The sequence below is a fragment of the Carassius gibelio genome, chromosome B6, assembly GCF_023724105.1.
Source record: "Carassius gibelio isolate Cgi1373 ecotype wild population from Czech Republic chromosome B6, carGib1.2-hapl.c, whole genome shotgun sequence".
Classification (NCBI taxonomy): Eukaryota; Metazoa; Chordata; class Actinopteri; order Cypriniformes; family Cyprinidae; genus Carassius; species Carassius gibelio.
The window spans coordinates 13,332,135-13,353,414 of NC_068401.1; the positions used below are offsets into that span (position 1 = coordinate 13,332,135).

General features: G+C 37.0%; 1 protein-coding gene across 3 annotated transcripts in view; it reads right to left on the reverse strand.

Moving 5' to 3' along the window:
- wwc3 (WWC family member 3) overlaps positions 1-21,280 on the reverse strand; it is a 55,211-nt gene that overhangs the window by 3,038 nt on the left and 30,893 nt on the right. For 2 of the 3 annotated variants that reach the window (XM_052559113.1, XM_052559111.1), the window contains exons 4-18: positions 20,073-20,149; positions 18,277-18,356; positions 14,540-14,669; positions 13,120-13,251; positions 12,902-12,975; positions 10,230-10,478; positions 9,361-9,450; positions 6,769-7,319; positions 6,334-6,454; positions 5,945-6,025; positions 5,750-5,836; positions 5,438-5,633; positions 5,047-5,211; positions 695-795; positions 465-612 (exon numbers count right to left, since the gene is read on the reverse strand). In XM_052559113.1, the coding sequence (XP_052415073.1) occupies positions 465-612; positions 695-795; positions 5,047-5,211; positions 5,438-5,633; positions 5,750-5,836; positions 5,945-6,025; positions 6,334-6,454; positions 6,769-7,319; positions 9,361-9,450; positions 10,230-10,478; positions 12,902-12,975; positions 13,120-13,251; positions 14,540-14,669; positions 18,277-18,356; positions 20,073-20,149 (2,282 nt within the window). The remainder of the gene's footprint in view (positions 1-464; positions 613-694; positions 796-5,046; positions 5,212-5,437; positions 5,634-5,749; positions 5,837-5,944; positions 6,026-6,333; positions 6,455-6,768; positions 7,320-9,360; positions 9,451-10,229; positions 10,479-12,901; positions 12,976-13,119; positions 13,252-14,539; positions 14,670-18,276; positions 18,357-20,072; positions 20,150-21,280) is intronic. The other variant, XM_052559112.1, reaches the window with a different exon arrangement.

Here is a 21,280-nt window from a genome sequence, read left to right on the forward strand (position 1 = left end):
ATGTTTTTGATTTTCCAGAAATGTTGTCAACACTTGTCAGCATTGATGAAAATAATCAGAAATTCTTGAGCATCAAATCACTAACTAGAATGAAAGAATGATTTTGGGAGAATGACATGACTCTAAAATCACTGCTGAAAATGTATCTTTTTAGTATTTCATTTTTAATCAAACAAATTGAGCATTAAAGACTTTAAAAAGCTTACTGACCCAAAACCTCTGACCAGCAGTGTTAATCTCAACAAATATATATATATATATAATATATTTTTTTTATGATGTCAATTACAACAGAAAGTAATGTTTAAACATCCTCTGTGGGTAAGCAAAACATTTTTAGTAATTACTTATTAAAGAACCTTAGACAAACCAGAGCATTTAGGATCTTTTCTTTATTTTTGCTAAAGAACATCTTTTCAGTTCTATAGAAGGAGAATCATACAGTCGCTATGACTTCACAGTACCTTTACTATTGGATTCCTCTCTGCAGGCTGGAGACTGCGTCTCCCAGAGGTCACGCAGATGCCTTCACCGCAAAGACTCTCAGGACAGGGAAGGACAAACGCTGTACTGTTACTGCAGCCGCTGTCCACGGACTCAGCCTGCCAACTCCTACATCACACACATCATCTGAAATGAGTGCACTTACAGGCATAAGCTGAAAGCTTTATAGAAAGGCAGTGAGTGTGTGGACCTCTCAGAAACGGCTTCTCCTTGCTCTTCCTTCCTTTCCAGCTTCTCTTTACTCCTCTGTAACTCTTTCTTCATCTCTTCCAAACGAGTCACCACAGACACCTACACGAAAACAGGCAGATGCTGTGTTTAATTTGTGTGCGTGTGTTATTTTAACTAAATATTTACAGACAACAACTTTTTGTAGACTGATTTCTCCTGTAAAGTGTATAAAATTGGAACCATCAAAACATTGTTATGTTTGTTGTTGAGATCTTTATAAACATCGGAATACATTTTTTTTATATTTATATATGCCATTAGAATTGTCCCCATTCAGTATATAATGATAATAATATTAATAATTTTTTTTATTAACAGTAATATATTAATTAAAAATAAAATTCTACACATATAATGAATGAAGACTAAATAATACTATTGAAATAACACTACTGAACTATAATATTAAAAAGTATATTATTATATAAAAAAACGATAAAAAAACAGTAAGTTGCAATTAGGGATGTCAAATTTCGATTATTTCCATGATCGATCGTCGTTTAAATTAACGATCAATTAATCGATTAATCGTTAACCATAATACTGCAAAATGCGTCTATTGCAGGCACGCAGTCAGCGGTATGACAGGATGTGCAAAAGCCACACACACACAAAAAACGCTTTCTCACTTGAATTAAAGAGGTTTTAGTCTGAATAAAATGCTAGTAGCAGGATTATAAAATGAATAGATGCGATTATGATCATTTGATAAAATGAAGAGAGCGCGCCATACTTTTGAGGTCATTTTACTTTGTTGACCGTTTCCAATCCCGCACGGAGAACGCTGAACGCGCCTCTTTAAATGGTTTTGTGGTGCTCGTTGTTGTATTTTAAAGCACAATTGCAATGTTTTCAACTGACATTATTGTATAAAATTATCCGAAATGTGGAGTGCGTGTGACTGCGCTGCACATTAAGTGAACTACATCGGCGCTGCTGCACCAAAACACAGTTGCTCACATTAATTTGATCCTGCTGGATTCTGTCCTAGAAAATGTCAGATTTTTAAAAATCCGGCATACAGCGCATTAGATCGTGACAGTGCATGCGTGCAGACGAGGATGAGCGAGCGCGGCTTTGGCTAGATTTATTTGGAGGTTATTGCTCATGTGTCATTCGGCACAAATCGAAATGTTTCCATATTCGCAATGTATTTGAATGTTAAACTATTATTTATAATGTAAACTAGGCTTGTACTTAACACGCATTCGCATATAGACGGAAAAGATGATCCTCTTCATTTGAGCAAAAACGTCCTTGGCATAACAGCAGAGTGGACCGGTATAATACGGTCTATTTAAACTGACCAGTGTAACCTTTTAATGTTTAGTTGACATTTTATTTTGATAATGAACAGACTGCGATGTAAGTTTGAATCGCTAGAATATACGTGTGCAGCAGGCTCCGGGGCGATCGAAACAGCTGAGACATTAAAAAAAAAAGATATTTTCCGCAAAAGTGTTTACTTTCATTTGTGCACACTCACAATAAAAACAGAAGATTTGTGCTCTTGTAAAATAAAGCAAACAAACAGAATGCTTTGTCATTTTTTTTTTTTTTTGTGAACTTATGGAGCGCCCACACTTCTGTTTTAAATCCGTTAATCTTAATTAGCCTATTTAAGTCGGATATATTTCGCATAGCCTATTAAAAAAAAAAAAAAAAAACATGAAAACAAATTGTTATTTTTATGTTGGGCCTATTACTTAGTAGGCTATAAATTTTCCTTAAAGCATCCCATTTTGTCCCAGGGCTTAGAACCTGTGCCCTAGTCAGGTCCATGCAGAAACTTGTGAACGATGCTCGGCGTCACCGTTTAGTGACATCAGTGAATGCTCCAGGAATGTGTCGGTCACAGCGCCTATTAATCGCTGTTTTGAATTCAGCAATTATTTATTTAGAAATGATAAGATCTGATTATGACAAGTGTGGTATAAAAGCTTTGTTTATTAGAGGAATAATAGGTTAACTGGAAAATGTTAAATCGCGACTATGCTTTTGGACCCCATAGTCTTCATTTACGCGGCTTTGTTCTGGTTTGCCGGTTGGTCACGAATTTCCACAAATTCAGTATATTTAGGCATTGTTTCTTTTCATAAATCTTCATCGTCTAACCCTCTAATTTCATTATCTAATTTTATTATCTTTCGATTTTAATAACTGTTTTCGCATCTCTTACTGTGGTAAACATGGGAAGGGAAATTAAAGATTTCATGAATTAAGAATTCGTTCGATTTATTAATTTGTTCCCTTATTTCACTTAAATCATGGGTTATTTAGGGAACAAAATTAATGAAACATGGACAATTGCCACATTAATAATTCGTAGGAATGAATAGACTACCTGTCCTGTCACTGTGTCCCGCAGCCCTGCAAAGCGCACGATATAAAACAGTTATCTGATGAAATGATTAGTAACTACATTTCTATTGCATTTAATGTTGAAGAACTTTTATGTTGTTTCTATTTTAATGTACTTTAAAGTTTAAATCACATTAAAAGCTTAATTTGTACATTGTGAATGAATGATGATGCTTTTATATATCGTCACCGTCACTCACAGCCGCTCGGACGTGTTGAGTGCGCATGAGCCGCACGCAGCCCAACATTGAATCGGTTAACCGACCATCGATAGCCTTAATCGATTGCATCTCTTATCGACAATTAATCGATCATCGATTAATCGTTGACATCCCTAGTTGCAATATTCATATTTATGGCTGTCTCAATTTCTGTGCTTTAAAACAATAAATTATAGACCTTGTCAGAAATCTCGTAGGAGACTTTAAAGTCAATGACATCAAACATGACAATACTTCGATTTTTTAAATTATATATAATCGTGTTTATTATAAATTATTGATCCGTGCACATAATCATTATATTTTTTCATTCATATTTTGTTATGAGTATATGAATGGTACTAGGGATGTGCAACAGTGATCGAGTACTCGGCTGTGACAGCAACAAATGATCATAAAAAAAAACAATGATTGTGGAAAAAAAAAAATACAAAATACAAATCTGATTGGTTATAGCAGCACTTCAGGGAGAACCCTGAGCTCTGATTGTTTAGCGGGACACAGCATGCAGTCTGAACTATAGACGTAGCATGGCTTCGAAGTCATGTAGTGATGTCTGGGTTAGCTACACACACATCTGATTAATCTAATATAGGATGCATTGTGATATTAACATTTATTAACATGCTGAATGCACTGCATATTACCAGTGTTCCATGCTCAAATGCAATGCAGTTATTTTAGACTGTCATAATGCTTTTTGATGTTTCTTTTTTTTTTTAAATAGGCTACTGATGTTATAATAATGCAGCAGTGCTTTTTCATCATATTTGTTCAAAAGTAGCCATACTTTAATTAAAACTATTTTCGTACTTTGTATGGCTTCAAAAATGTGCAGGCGAATTCAGGAATCATATCTATAGTAAATTCTGTCTGCTTTCCCTTCCCATGTTTCAGTGCGCTTATATAAAAGCACATCACGGTGTGCATAGGGACTTTCCAAAAATCTCTGGAAGATTCCCAAAAATCCAGGAAAGTTTCCAAAATTTCTGGAATGTTTACGAAATTTACTGGATATTTTGCACCTTTTCACAACCCTAACAGTGCATAACTTTAGGTTCACTGGCATTTGCATCCTTTTGTGCAGATACAAGTTGTAATGTTACATTTATGTTATGCATCAAAGTTATCTGATTAATATCAAGAATATGTCTTAGAACGGCCTTCAGTTTATTGGCATACAGTCACAACTTCACCTCAGGCAGCTCTTCCTTTTGAGATGCTTCTTTTTTAATAACTTTGCAGCATCATAATCGGAATCTAACAGTTTTCTAATCATGTGTTCATGTTTTCATACACAGGTTTTCATGTCATATTTATTTTTTTTTACATTCAATGTCGAACCAGTCTTCAGATATCTTCATTATTACCACTGCAGTGTTTTTGAAACCTATCGATGATCGAAATGTGAAATTGGCAAAAATGCCCCTCCATAGTTGGTGCATATTTTTTTTCAAATGCATGTCATGAGTGACCCGTCTGTTTAGAGACGCAAATCATGGACAAATGAACAAATTCTCTGCATGTCACAAACACCATGAGTGTGAGTAACTAATATCAAAAATTTGAATGTTGGAGCTAACTATTTCTTTAAAGCAAAATGGCAGTTGAGGGTCAGCAAGGGAAATGAATGTAATTACTGTTCATTAAAGAGAGAGATCTTTAGTGGATCTTAAGTAATCTCTGATAACGCTTTAGCCAGAGGAAGGAACATCTCCAGTGATCTCACCTCAAGCTTGCCTTCGTTCTCCTCTTCATACATGATGCAGCTGGGTTGACTGAGGCGGCTGTGCTCAGGTCTGTGGTTCTCTGTGTTCTGGATATGTACTTTAAGCCACTGGAAGATCATTTCAGTGCTGCCTGCACAGTCTGCCAGCGAGACCTGCGCAGAGCCCTGAGCCACAAACAGATACAGGTCAGTTTACCATCTCACAGCAAACAAGCATGAACAACATAAACACTAAAGCAAAAAAAAAAAAAAAAAAAAAAACTTGTTTCAACAACTTTAAATGCTTTTTTTTGCATTCAGTGGGGTCCAAACTAGTCCTAATTTGTATCTGCATAGAAAATGTTCCATTGCTAAAAAGGTTAATAAAGATTTGAGTGAATTGTAGTCTGACCAGTAGCTCCTCCTGGGCGGTTGGTCCTACAGCGCAGAGGTTTAAGTGTAACGCATGGGCCCCGGGGCCTCCAGCGCTCAGAGGGATTCGGAAGCCCTCATTAAAGCTGAGAAGAGATTGAGGCTCCTGGGCCTTACAGCAGTAATATGTGCAGGGCCGACCGGAGCCCACCGGGAGAACATGAACCTTCACAAATCTGAGGACAGAACGCTACTCGTGAACTTGGTTGTCTGTACATGACTATAATTTGTCTCTGCAGAACTGTAGTAGAGGAGGATTATGGATGAATGGAAAGCTGATGGGACTACTTACACTTTGCATCCATCTCTAATGGTGGCCTTGCTTAAATTTCTCATCTGAAGGACATGCAGCAGCAAAAACACGCCATTCGAATCATATCTGTAAAAGAATAGCCCAAAGGGAATGAACAAGCAGATTAATGGTCCAGAGTGACTTGGTACTGTTTGTTATGATGAGAAATGAGATATGAGAGCGTGTGGTGCTTACAGAAGACCAATCTGAATCTGAACTGGATCTGAGGCTGGGACATCTGGAGGAAAACTGACTTCTTCTGAGTCCTCTGTCCTACTGGAAAGAGACATTCAGACATTTATGAATATTTAATAACATTAATAACACACAAACAACTATTAAACTATATATACTATCATTCAACGTTTGGGGTTTGTAAAAATGATTTCTCTTTTTGAAAGAAGTCTCTTATGCTCAGCAAGGCAGCATTTCTTTGTAACGTTAATACTGTGAAATATTAACATTTCAAATCAATATTTTTTATTTGAATATATTTTAAAATATAAATAATGTTCCTTCAGAAATAATTCTATTATGCAGCTTTGGTGGTCATGAAACCTCTTTATTGCCGAATCGTCTCTCACCTTCTGCTCCAGGCTTCAAACACCCCACTGTCTGTTGCCAAAACATCTTCATTTACTCCGGCAGACACTCGTCTCGCTCTTCTGCTGGTCCTACTTGCACTTTTACAGCGCAGGGTCACTCCTACACAGAGACGCATATATACGCACAACAAAAAAAAGAAAATGCAAATAATTTTTAACATCAGAACAGTGTGATCACATTTTTAAGCTGTATATTTTATACCTTTATTCAATTTGACATCATTGTTTAAAAAAAAAACTGTTTCTAAACATTAGTTCTACACATTTTAAATGCACAATTGTAACATTTTATTTATTTTTCTGTCGAACTAAATGGCTTAACACGCCAACTATGAAAAATATGAGATTGACTGCAATTAAATTTTTTTAATCGACTGATCAGTCATTTAAAATTTCCATGTTGCTATTCATCACCTGTGGAGCTTTGCGTTCCTTGAAGAACTCCATCTCTATGGCTCTTCCCCTCCAGGAGGTGTGCAGAGGCTGTGATTCCCATTTCCCCTTCCCCAGGAAGAGTAGTGTGCTGCTGGGATTGAGTCTGATTCCGTAGTCCTTCAGCCAGCAGACCCCTGCTGGCCACCTCCATGTACTCCTCTGTCATCTGGGCCAGAGGGCAGTCCTGTGGGGCCGAGTGGTAGGGGGTGTCCATGGGGGAGCTGGGAGGGGAGAGCGAGGAAAGCGAGGACCGTGAGGAGAGAGATGTGAGAGACTGTGGTGTGTCATGGGACCGCTTTGGCCCGAAGGCTGAACCGTCCCTGCTGTGGGTCTCTAAGGGGAGAAGGTAGCGGAAAGACGGGTCCAGAACATCACAGCTGCCTTCTGTTCGTTCATACTGGGGCAGGCCATAGATGTCGGTGAAGCTGACAGAGCTGAGAGAACCACGGCTGGATGCCAGAGAGCCACGACTGGAGGCTAAAGAGCCACGGCTGCTGCTGGAGGACACCGTCAGATTACTGGCTGATAGGCTGCACACAGAGAGAGAAATGGTCATTTTGTATTTGTATTTATAAATACATAATAAATATACACAGCATGCACACACACACATATATATAGTTCAGACCAAAAGTTTGGACACCTTCTCATTCAAAGAGTTTTCTTTATTTTCATGAATATGAAAATTGTAGATTCACACTGAAGGCATCAAAACTATGAATTAACACAGGTGGAATTATATACATAACAACAAAAAAGTGTGAAACAACTGAAAATATGTCATATTCTAGGTTCTTCAAAGTAGCTTCCTTTTGCTTTGATTACTGCTTTGCACACTCTTGGCATTCTCTTGATGAGCTTCAAGAGGTACTCACCTGAAATGGTTTTAACTTCACAGGTGTGCCCTGTCAGGTTTAATAAGTGTGATTTCTTGCCTTATAAATGGGGTTGGGACCATCAGTTGTGTTGTGCAGAAGTCAGGTGGATACACAGCTGATAGTCCTACTGAATAGACTGTTAGAATTTGTATTATGGCAAGAAAAAAGCAGCTAAGTACAGGAAAACGAGTGGCCATCTTTACTTTAAGAAATGAAGGTCAGTCAGTCCGAAAAATTGGGAAAACTTTGAAGTGTCCCCACATGCAGTCACAAAAACCATCACAAAAAACAAAAACAAAAAATCACAGGTTAACAGCAGCTCAGATTAGAGACCAGGTCAATGGCACACGGAGTTCTAGCAGCAGACACATCTCTAGAACAACTGTTAAGAGGAGACTGTGTGAATCAGGCCTTCATGGTAGAATATCTGCTAGGAAACCACTGCTAAAGAAAGGCAACAAGCAGAAGAGACTTGTTTGGGCTATAGAACACAAGGAATGGACATTAGACCAGTGGAAATTTGTGCTTTGGTCTGATGAGTCCAAATTTGAGATCTTTGGTTCCAACCACCGTGTCTTTGTGCAACGCAGAAAAGGTGAACGGACGGACTCTACATGCCTGGATCCCACCGTGAAGCATGGAGGAGGAGGTGTGATCGTGTGGGGGTGCTTTGCTGGTGACACTGTTGGGGATTTATTCAAAATTGAAGGCATACTGAACCAGCATGTCTACCACAGCATCTTGCAGCGGCATGCTATTCCATCTGGTTTGGTTTATTTTTCAACAGGACAATGACCCCAAACACACCTCCAGGCTGTGTAAGGGCTATTTGACCAATAAGGAGAGTGATGGGGTGCTGTGCTAGTCACCGGACCTGAACCCAATGGAGATGGTTTAGGGGTGAGCTGGACCACAGACTGAAGGCAAAAGGGCCAACAAGTGCTAAGCATCTCTCGGGGAACTCCTTCAAGACTGTTGGAAGACCATTTCAGGTGACTACCTCTTGAAGCTCATCAAGAAAATGCCAAGAGTGTGCAAAGCAGTAATCAAAGCAAACGGTGGCTACTTCGAAGAACCTTACAAAAGACATATTTTCAGTTGTTTCACACTTTTTTGTTATGTATATAATTCCACGAGTTAATTCATAGTTTTGATGCCTTTAGTGTGACTTTCATAGTCATCAAAATAAAGAAAAATCTTTGAATGAGAAGGTATGTCCAAACTTTTGGTCTGTACTGTATAAATTATGTAAAAACAAACTTTTATTTCGTATGCAATAAATTGTTTGACAGCCCTAAATCCACAGTGCTGTCAATTGATTTAAAAACATCTAATCACACAACTGGACATCCTGGTTGATCAAATTAGTCACCAACAATCACTCTATATACTGATCAACACTTGCCAAGAAAAACACCAACGGATAATAATTCATGACATTATTGCAGCAGATAAAAACAGGCTTCAGAAAAGAGGAATGTCAATCTGACATTCATTTATCACAATTAACTATATTTTAAATTATATTTTTTATTATTATTTATTGTTAGAAATTATATTATTGTATTATATATTTTATTACTTTTATCAGTTTATTATTATACTCAATTATGTGTGTCAAACTGGCAGCCCCAGCAATGATTTATTCCTCTTGATCAAGTTTGTATGAGGGTGTTCAGGCGGTGTGTGATACCTCTTCAGCTGAGAGTGTAGATAGGTGGTGATACGGGTGGCTTCCTCAAGTTGCTTCATAAGTACATTCCTCTTCTCCTGCTGTAATATCCTACACAACACACACACATTAAGATACATTATGATTTCACACACCATTTCATTCGCACAGTCAGTTTTAACTAACCATTTTACGTCTGCTTGATGTCACAGAATCATAAACTATCACAAATGCAAGTCTATTTGTCAATTGTTCAACTGTTCATTGCGCAAAGCTGGAAATGATTTAAGCGAGTCTGTGGAAGAAGAATATCATAGTATAGGAATTATACCATTCAATACCATTAATATAGATTTCACATTCTACCATTTTATGGCTCCTAATATCACAAAGAAAATTGATAAATATCCATAACATAAAAAAAAATGCAGGTGGGATATGGAAGCCGATATGTATTCTGACGTAATATGACAGAATGACCGATATATGTCTCCGCTGAGGTCTCAGATATAAGACGCTCATAATGAGCAGATCAGAGCTGGAATAAGCACATTTGCTTTGCTCAGTGGGGAAATGAGGGCACCCTTATTTACCACTGCGGGCATTTACAAAACTTTAACTGAACTATTTTGTTTGCAAGATTTCCAGATAACAAATACATAATTCTACCACCATGTTTTGAGTGGAGGTATATTATGTTTATGGGACAGGCTTTTCTTTATTGACATGCTAGTGCAACGTTTCTTTGGTCTAACTTGTTCTACAGGACCTTCCAACTAGCCCCTCAGAATTCACAAACGGAGACACTACACATGCTAAACATCCACAAAACCTATCTAATAAATCGACTCTATTCCGTAGACATGACTGTATGAAGAAATAAAGCAGACCTCTGATTGGCTCCCAGACTCTGGACACTCTGGGCTTTCTGCACCTCCTCCTCCAGCCTGTGTTTCTCCTCCTGCAGCTGGACGAGCGTTTCTGGGGAGTGCTGCTGCTGGCTAAGTAGAGTGATCTCCTGGAGCAGAGCCTCCTTCTCCCGCAGCAGCTGCAGACAGTCCCAATCCCGATCGGCCTCTGCATGTCCAGACCAGCTCTCGCCGTCCAACTGGGCCAACTGATGCTGAATACCAGTCATCCTGAAAGAGAGACAACAAGGGATCAATTTTAATGTCTGTAAGCATATACGTGCAAGAGTAAATCAAAGAAATTAGGAAAAGACATGATGTATGTATTGAATGGCTGATGGCTGAACGATGTGTTGTTTAAGCATCGATATTGTGATGTACGAATCCACGATAATCACATCGCAGGATGTGCGATGTAGGCTGTCATAGTTGATCCGTTATTCATTAACTGTATGGGCCAGCTGATCCCCGGCCCTTGTCGAATGTGATTCACGGATTAATTGAACAGCTTAACCATCATAGAGTGAAAGTTTATCATTTGCATGTGTTTTTAAGAAAGAGAGAGAGAGCGCGTGTGAGAGAGAGAGCGCGAGAGAGGAAAGAGAGCGCGAGAGAGGAGAGAGAGCACAAGAGAGAGAGAGCGTGAGAGAGAGCACGCGAGAGAGAGAGAGAGAGAGAGAGACAGAGGGAGAGAGAGAGCCCCGGCCTCACGCTCACCGTCTACAAACAACACAAGCGCTGTCTTGCTCTCTCTCTCTCCCTCACGCATATTAATCAATTGACACGATGGTGTCGATGTTTAAATCATTTAAAATGAGAATGTAAGTGTGCTCAACCCATTCTTGTTTGTAAGAAAAAATTAGATTAGATTTTATATCGCAATATATATCACAGAAAAATAAAATATTGCAAAGTAATTTTTTCCCAATATCGTGCAGCCCTAGTATGTATTCAGACATGCACGTCTATAATTAGTATTAAATAAATTTGGTCACACTCTATTTTAAGGTCAATTTTTTTTTATTCAATAAAACTGCTCTTTTGAACCTTCTATTTATCAAAGTTCTAAAAGAAAAAAAAAAAAGTTTCATGGTTCTCACAATATTAAGCGCCGCAACTGCTTTATATAAAAATAAGAATTCATAAATTAGCTAATTAATGTTTCTTCAGCAGCAAGTTGCATATTAGAAAGATTCCTGAAGGATCATGTGACACTGAAAACATTTAAACAATATATGAAAATATAAAACTTTAAATTGTAATAGTTCACAATATGACTGTTTTTATTGGATCTTTCAACTAATTTATTTTCAAAACTGAAAAAAAAAAAAAAAGTAAAATAACAATGGCATACAGGAATAGTTGCATGTAATATTGAGTATGTGTGTGAGGATGTAAAAATGCTGGTGAAAACATTACAGAACAGCCAGAGACTGCAGCGTTATGTCTGACATGAGAAATTGTGTTTCTGCCCTTTTTGGGTTCAGATATTGTGACTCAGTCAAAGAGCATGCAAGTTTCCACGGCTTTTCCTCTCCCAACTCACTTTTTCCCCCCTTTCCCTCCTCACTTTCTCTCTCTGATGTCATACCTGGCCAGCTCTGTTTCCATGGAAACATGCATCTTGTAAAAAGGTTTGCATGGCGCCACTGTTGCAACACAGAGGCCAAAAGCCACAGCATTATTTCCTCCTCAAATATACAGAAGACTTCAAATGCAATGTATGCCACATCAATCCATCACTCTACTTTAATACAAACCACTAAAATCAACTGTGAAGTAGAAGAAACATTATTACATGAGAAGAGGCACATGACTATACTTTCAGGAATCACAGCCAGGCTCAGTAGAACTTCCACAGTCTACTACTTTGGCTCCTTGAAATCACATGATCGAAGTCAGGTGATATTGGGAGGTGTGATACTATATGAATTATTTTTGCAAAGTAAATGAAAAATAAGAGGACATTCTTACAATAACATACGATTCTATGTATATCAAGTAACCAGGATATCATACAGAGGTGGGCCATTTCATCTTGAACCAGTATCTGACCACCTAACAACCATCCAGAACACCCTAGTAACCACCTAACAATGTCATATAGCAAAAGAATAAAAATTCAGAATAAGCAAGCAACTGCACAGAAATGCTACAGTGACCACTTACTTTTTCACCAGCCCTAGATCCAGAAAAAGTGTTCCATTCATTTTTTTTTCCGCTTGGAGATCTAAAACATTCCTCAAAAAGATCTAAGCCTTGAACCAGACCAACCAACTCCAATATAAAAATAATAACTAAAATTTGAAGCAAATGTATTTGATAACTGAAGAGAAAAATGCATTACACATTCTATGATGCACTGCAGATTATATCATCAAACCAAAAACACTGATTTTTTTTTTTAAGATGCTGAAATCACAGTGACTTTTGTATTATGTACATACTTTATATACATACATATATACTAACTTTTAACACTCTAAGGGCTAATATCAGCTATTTCTTAAAGGGTTTATAGGTTATTCAAAAAATCTATTTCTCTGTACAGAAAATAAATGTGATTTTTACCTTCAGAACCAGACTGTTATGCAGTATGATTTAAGTCTGTTGTTCATTACAGTCATACATTGCATATTTTCAAGTCCACTTACTTTTTCTTAGCCTCTTCATACTGCCAACTAAGTTTGACTCTGTCAGCAAGAACTGATGACTCCTGGGTGCCAAACTATAAGAGAGAAAATACTATTATATATTACCGAGCATAGATGATTGTAAATATCATATTATAATGTAAAAAAAACAACAACAACAGACATTTCAGTTGTAAAGCAACAACACGGACAGAAACAGAACCCAAATCCTGACAAACCTCTCCCATCAGCTCAGTCTGGCAGCCAGTGTCTGTGTATTGTTGTACACTACAGGAGTCTCCGAGGGTGTTTGCACTGTTGGCCACCTCATTAATAGAGTCACAGAAGTTCAGAGTCAGCTTGGCCAGGCTCTGTGCACAACAAAAGAATATCTAATTAAAGAGATGTTCATAACACAAGTTGATCACTTTTGACCAACCACAAGATGGCAGCAGCTCTTAAAATAAATGATATTTGAAAGAGAGCTGAAGGTGTTGAAATGACTCCTATACAAGGGGATATACAGTATCAATGTCTGTCTATTCAGAGTATTGATGCATTCAGTACTAAACTAAAACCTAACATAAAACCAACTTTTGCTACTTGAAATAAACTACATTTTTACTGAAATAATATAAAATATAAAAACCTTTAGAGAGTTCAGATATTTTAAATTTAGATTAACTTGAGATACTAAAACTACACTGAAATAAAAATGACTTATTTTTAATTAGGAATAAATAAAAAATGGGTAGCAGAATTCTGAACAGGATTAGGAAAAGTGGGTATTAAGCCCCGTTCACACCAAGTACGATAACGATAAAGATATGCCGTATTTTCCGAACTATAAGTCGCACTTTTTTCCATAGTTTGGCTGGTCCTGCGACTTATAATCAGGTGTGACTTATTTATCAAAATTAATTTGACATGAACCAAGAGAAAACAACCAAGAATAAACATTACCCTCTACAGCCGCGAAAGAGCTGCCACTGAAAACTTAGATAGGTTCTTGGTTCTAATTAAATGCAATTTATAGTACAGTGCGACTTATATATGTTTTTTCCTCGTCATGACGTATATTTGGACTGATGCGACTTATACTCAGGTGCGACTTGTAATCCGAAAAATACATTCTCAATATTAAAGAATAGCAGAGTCCACACTACAGCTATAACGAAAAAGGCACAGAGAAACAAAATCCTTGGAATCACTTTCAGACCGATTTGTTTCCACCTGATAAATGATAACAAATATTGACAGCCAATCAGAATCAATCTTGCTATCAAAAGCTTGAGAATTAAAAGTGGCAGACCAGCGTGCGCTTAGAATAAACCGATGATATCTTTCACTGGTGTGGACGCTAATATCGTTATCTTTAAAATTATCTTTATAGTTATCGTTCTTAGTGTGAACAGTGCTTTACACATCAGAAAAGAGCTGAACAGAATAATAATAACAAAAAATGTAGTTCATCAATTATAATTACATTTATTTATGTACATTTATGACACTACTTTTTGTGTTAACTTCGGTTACACTGACATTAAAAAACAACTCAAAAAAGTATACGAGTTTAAAAATACAAAATATATAAAAATACACTTTTCCATTTCAAGGAAAAAAAAATCTATGAAGATGCTGGATTTGGGTCTGTCTGACCTGGATGAGGTCCTGCCTCTCCTTCTCGCCAGTACTGATGGCCTTTTTAATGCTGCGGAGCTCGCTGAAGATGGCCTGTGCTTCATCTAATTTGTAATTGGTCTGACTGCTGGACATCTTCCGGTCAATTCTGCTCAAGTCAACACACAAGAGAATAAAACAATCAGCCATGTTGTTAATCTGATGACATGCTGTCCAGTGACCCATTGTTATTACAGAGAAGAACAGAACAGAAAATTCAAATACACAGGTTTCTTTCTGACACAATAATACATTGGAGGTCTAGTAGATCAAATCAAGCATTAGACATATGCCATAATTTCAAGTGACTCCCTGTTAAAAACAATTTGTTGCAGCAAATATGAATCTAAATGTAAAGTAGCACTGTGCACGTGCACTGACTGCACCTTGATATGTATGTTCATAAACAAATCTCACCTTGTCTCCTCATGCTGCTCAACTAATTATAAAGAGTCAAACTAGCAATGACATCAGAGTTTGTTTACGCCAAACAGGGTGTTACTCCACCAGAGCCAAGCCAACATCACTGCTTGACACAAAGTTAATATACCACCATCTAAGTCATACAGTGTTGTGTGAGAATGTTAAAGCGAGAGACTATTTCTCTTAAAGAGAAACTGTTAGAGATGGCTGCGGTAGACGTGAGCTCAGATTTATTAAAACTTGCCTCGCTGACCTGCATGACAGACTGGTTAACCATTTAGCCAGGTTGGAATAATATTGTTTTAACTTAAACCAGCTTCTAGTCTCAAAGACATAATAATTAGGCAAGTGAAACTGGAGAGCGCCGCACTAAAACCCTCCCGTCGGGGAATGTCTGCCTTCTAAAGCACCAAAGCACTGTGGGATATATATCCTCCAGAGAGTAATGCTTGAAATACTGGACATAGAAACAGGATGCCATTCTAGAAACAGAAACAACCAGCTTGACTAGCTAAAAAAAGTTGTAAAAATGCCTTTCAATGCCTCATTGTTCATCACTTTGCACAGGAAAGCAATATGAAAAGTTTTGTTTCTCAGTATACTATTGAATGTTCAGCTTCATACAGACGCCAATGGACACAAAACTCTAATAAATGAAATGTATGACCCTGAAGTTGCTGAAATTAATGTTTACTGTATGTTCACAAGAGTCGGGCGTAAAGCATGTCTTTTACATCAGTGTGTCTCTGGTGTAGAGCCTGTGCTCCTGCCATAGGCCACTTCCTGTAGGCCACCCTCCTCTAACAGCAGGTACTGTCAGCTCCCCTGCCCTGCCTCTTCCTCTCCACACAAGCAGGGCTTTGTTTCCCCCCTTCAGACCTCCAACCTTTCACAGCCCTGCCTGACCAGGACTCGAGTCTACCAGGCTACTACGGATCTGCCCAGCCCAAGACTGGCTGGTGACACAGAACAGAGATGCCCGCTGCTAGTTCTTAAGATTTAGAAAGAGAAAAAGTAAGGATGAAAGGAGAAGAATGATGTGACGTTTGTTTATTACTTGTTTAAGACCACCTCAGTGCTAAATAAAGACACAATGGTCATTATTTTTAATTAAAGTTCAATTTAATTATTCAACCTCACCAATTCAGTTTAACTACAGTGGGCTTATTAGGAACTATAAGGGGTTTCAGGGATAGTGCACCCATAAAAGGATTTACTTACCCTCACATTTTTACATACCTGTATGAATTTCTTTCTTTTGGTGAACGCACAATATGATATTTTAAAGAATGTCGGCTCAACCAAACAGTTTTTGACAATATCTCAGGCTACTGTTGATACAAGATCATCAATTTTAAGCTTACTTGCCGAATCAAATCATCACTGAATTTTAAAACCCGATCACTTGATTCTACAAAAACATCATCTTTGGAAGGTGTGTCAATAGTAAAGTTTAAAAATACAGTGACTGTTTCCGACACTTGTAACACATTATGCCAAGACTCCACTGAACATACGATTGACTTAAAAAGTAAAAAACAAATAAAAAGTACAATTTCAAAAAGGAATAACAGAGGCGCCAGGCTCTGATGAGTCATGTAAAGGGGGAGTTTCAGTTCTTATAACGCTGAGTAAAGAGTTAATCTTGTTATTCTGGGAGCAAGAAGAGTTGTGTTCTATCTAAGAGATAAGGGCCCTCACTGGGATGCAGGAAGGAGAGAGGAATTTACTGCCAGATATCTCTGTGTTTTTCAAAATGCTTTCAAGCACTTTTCCCCCCCTCCTCATCTCTTCCCACCCCTCCTCTCTCTCTCTCTCTCTCTCTCTCTATCTCTCTCTCCTCTGAACTCTCACTCTTTCTCTGCTTATTGAGCTTTTCCTGCCTTGGCAACCCACAGTTAACTGGTGCATCCTCTTCCTGAGGTGGAGTCTCCTTTTCCAGACACACACAAAGTTTTTTTGTGGGTTTAGGTAAAATTCCTCAAACACATTCCCGGATCCCTCTAAAAAAAATCTAAATTGATGAAAAATGTTACACAAACATTACAGAACAGCTCCACTGGCTATTTAGAACACAGCACCCTAAATGCTATCATATACCATTTTAGTCCATTTCAGCAAAGAAAAAACGTAGAACAGTACATTTAGTCAGACATTTGCAGAGCAGGTAATTCATTTGGATTTTTTTGAGTTAGGTATCTGGTAACTGTTTGGTTTGCTGCTCCACTGAACTGAATAATATTGAAATTAAGGCTGAAATTAGCCCTGAATGCTCCAGATAGCTATACTAACTATAAGGGCTGCTTTGTCTAAATGAAGAACTCTGGCAAAATATTACCGGAGTGCTAGCAAAACAGCTACTGATAATTTTCACACTTTGAGTACGTTTTTAAAATGCAGACCCAAATTAACTTCAGTAATTCATTTTGCTGAAATGTTAAACATAGGGCTCCATTTAAACTTTGTTTTGTAGTCTATTCATTTTTCACACAAATATCCATAATAACTTTATACTATTAAAGAGCAGCTCCTAATGAGCCCAAAATGTTTTCAATTTATCAATGTATCTCATCATTCAAAACATAACCAACTACTGTGAAGTATTTAGTAATATTTTCATGTATGATTTGTAATATTTTTGTATTTTTGCCATTGTAGACAAAAAAAATAAACCTCTGTGAACCAAAGCATAAACCAAAATCTACCAAAAAAAATAAATAATAATAAATCCTGCAATCAATCAATTTAAATGTTGAAATGTAGAGTGACATCATAGGCTGCATCTCATTTGATGTGCGCACTGAACATGTTCAAGGAACAAAGTTTGTGGACACCTGGAAATGTTTTAGTTAAAGGAAAACTACCCGAACAAGAGGGACACACAAACAGAAACATGAATAAACAGGAAACATAAGACAAAGCAGGAAAATAAACTAAAGACAGGGTGGGGTCATGTATCATAAATCACAAAAAAGATTGGGGCCAGGGAGGAATAGTACAATTTTACAATACAATTTTATACACTAAAAAAATGTGAGTGGTTGTCAGCAAGTTCTCTATGGTATTAGATCCTATCACTTTTGACCTTCTAGTTGTAATCTACCAGTTTAAGAACATAAATCTGATCAATAAACAAGAAGCAGCAAATCTCTATTAAGTATTAAATTACTTTAATACTAACCCCTAAACTTAAGTATGAGCAATAGTTGGTCTGATAGTGATGCTTGTTATCGCCTATTTGTAAACTACACATGCTTTATATTTGTGGAAGGGTTCAACGCAGTTTAACTCACTCCTGTAGGGTCTCCACTCCCATTTCCTTGTACTGCAGCTCCTGTCTCATCTGAGCCAGTTCCTGTTTGAGTCTGGAGAGCTGTGGACACAAAACCCACTCAGTCAATACACATCAAAACACACAGTGGGATTCCCTTCAGAGCCACCATTGCAAAAAAAAAAAAAAAATTGGGACATCAGCAGAGACATGTATAATTGTTCCCGACCCGCCCAACACACACAGGAACTTAAAACGACCTTGAACACACACATACACACAGCCCTCCCAAAACCGCAATAGAGGAATGTAGGGTCATTCAATATATAGCGAAAACCATCAGATCTGTACGTGACTGGCAATAGTAGACCAAATATGACATAATAAAGAGCTTATTTGCAAAAGAAACATTTATTTCACACTTTTTGATCAGTTATGATAAAAGTGTTTTAAAAAACGATTCACAAATTGTCAGGCTAAACCCACATTTTGTCATTTGTTTCATAAAACAAATGCTCCTGTGGTTCAAGTGGTAGAGTATTGCGTTAGCAGTGCAAGGTTGTGGGTTCGATTTCCAGGGAAAACATGTTAGGTAAAAACTGTTAGCCTGAATGCACTGTAAGTCGCTTTGGAAAAAAGCATCTGCTAAATTCATAAATTTGCATTTCAAACACGAAAGAAGAATACAAAAAATCTCATAATGAAAAAAAAAACATCTTAAGATTAGTCTGTGACTGGAGCAACATTTTTTCCTTATATACACCACCATTAAAACGTTTTTTTGTCAGTTATTTGTAAAGAAAATGAATACTTTTTTTCAGCAAAGATGCATCAAATTGATCAAAACCAACAATTAAGATATTTATGTTACATTTGTTTTCTGTGAACTTTCTATTCATTGAATAATCCTGAAAAATATTAAGCTGCACAACATTGATAATATAAGTCAACGTCAAATACTTAAACTAATAACAAAACACAATACAGTAGCTGATTCAGAAGCGACCGAACAACCATAAAATGCTTTGCTGTTCTGTTGAAAGTAATCTTAAAGATTCCTAAATGTATCTACTTTCGGAAGTCTTAACTTTAATAAAGAATTTCGTTGCAACTTTACAGATCTTCTTCATGCACCAAGAGCTTGTAACACTCCAAAGAGAAAGGAAAAATCGAAATCGCATCAAATGGTCCATTTAAAATAGAAAACAATTCGTTTTAAAATGCAATCTTTCACAATTTCACTGTTTTTACTGGTAATATAACTTGGTGAGCATAACAAATTCTTTCAATAACATCTTGCTGACCCCAAACGTTTGAACAGTAGTGTATTTCTTCTTAACTGATTTGAGTATTGGAACAGAATGAAATGCGAGAATCAAACTTGAAGCAGTGCCACTATGAATATGAACTAGCTGTGTAAATATTCGTCTCAATTTCTACTTCTGTATTCCAATGAAAAATAAATAATATGGTTTGGGTTTGGAATGACAAGACATGAAAAAACTACTTTTGAATTCTTATCTTTGGATGAACTAATACGACAGATTTAATAGAAATTTAGAGGTAGTATTTATCATCCACAGTCCAGCTTTCTGACAAACTCTTCCTGAAGTACTGCACTAATTCATAGAGGCCTAACAAGCTCTGCCCTAGAAAAACACTGCAGTGAACCCAAACCTAGGCCTCTTCTTCCTAAATGTACACACCTCCCCTCAACACACACATACAAACACACAATCAACACAGCACATGAGGGGCCCCTGCCTCCCCCTTTGGGCCTGACATATGAGGCATTGTTCTCTGAGGATAATGACCTACCCGCTCACGCCTACAGCCGATTTCCGCTTTGATTTGGTCAGGGTCATATTTTGCGTTTGAAGAGGAACCAGAGTGAGCTATGAAAGAGAAATATTAGTCAAAAAGCATTATTAAACTCACATTAAAATCACATTAAGCTCATGTGGTGCCAGTGCATATAAGTCATTCAAATCCAAACCAATCAGAACTATTCACATATCAAGCTAAGAAATCAGTCTGCCAAAGAGTACCGTGGTTATACCATTTTGTTAGTGTATTTGTTTTATTTGATGCTTATTTGCATGTGTTTAACGCCATGCCAGCTTCTGTGACTATGGTAATGGTGATACAATTTATGGATGGATTATATAATCTTTTTCCAATTTATATGTGCTAAAAACGCTAAAACTGTATTTGGCTCAACTGAAGTAAACTGAATAAAATAAAACGTTAAGACCAGCAAAATCTGCCAAAAGGTTTTGGCAGAGAGAACTGTTTTTTTTTTTTTCTTTGATGTACACATGTAATGTAATTTTATGTTACATGTCTTTTAGCAGTCATAAAAACACTTTCACATTGTTTTGCCACAGTACTTTTTTTTGCTAAAGCTAAAAGATAGAAAAAGTGAAAAAGAGAGAAATATCAAATAAACTGCAGGTGATTTTTGCTTTCATTTGGTTAGGGTCATATTTTGCAGTTAAGAGGAATTATTAATCATTAAAAACACAGAAAAATCTATTAAATATATAATTAATTGATGTCCTTGTTTGAATTGAAATGTAATGTTTTTTGGTGAAATTGTATGTTTTTTGGTTTGCATAGAGTAAAAAATGTAAATAAAACAACAATAAAGCCCCACTGTTTGGCAGAGTTTTGTTCTATTTTCTTTATAATTGTTACAAAAACTGCTTCTTAATAACCTTAATGATATTAGTTTTAATATAAATATAAATTTAAATTCTGTCATCATTCCCTCACTCTTGTGTAACCAAACTGGTGATGTTTGCCATATGGAAGTCAACGTCTACCACCAACTGTTCTTTAAAATATCTTCTTTTGTGTTCAGCAGAAGAAAGAGACTCATGGATTTGGAATGACATGAGAGCGAATGGATGACAGAATTTACATTTTTGGGTGAACTATACCTTTAACATTAATAACATTAAAGGCTATACCGTTAATAATAACACACTTCATATTTTATAATTAAAACTTTTGCTAAGCAAAAC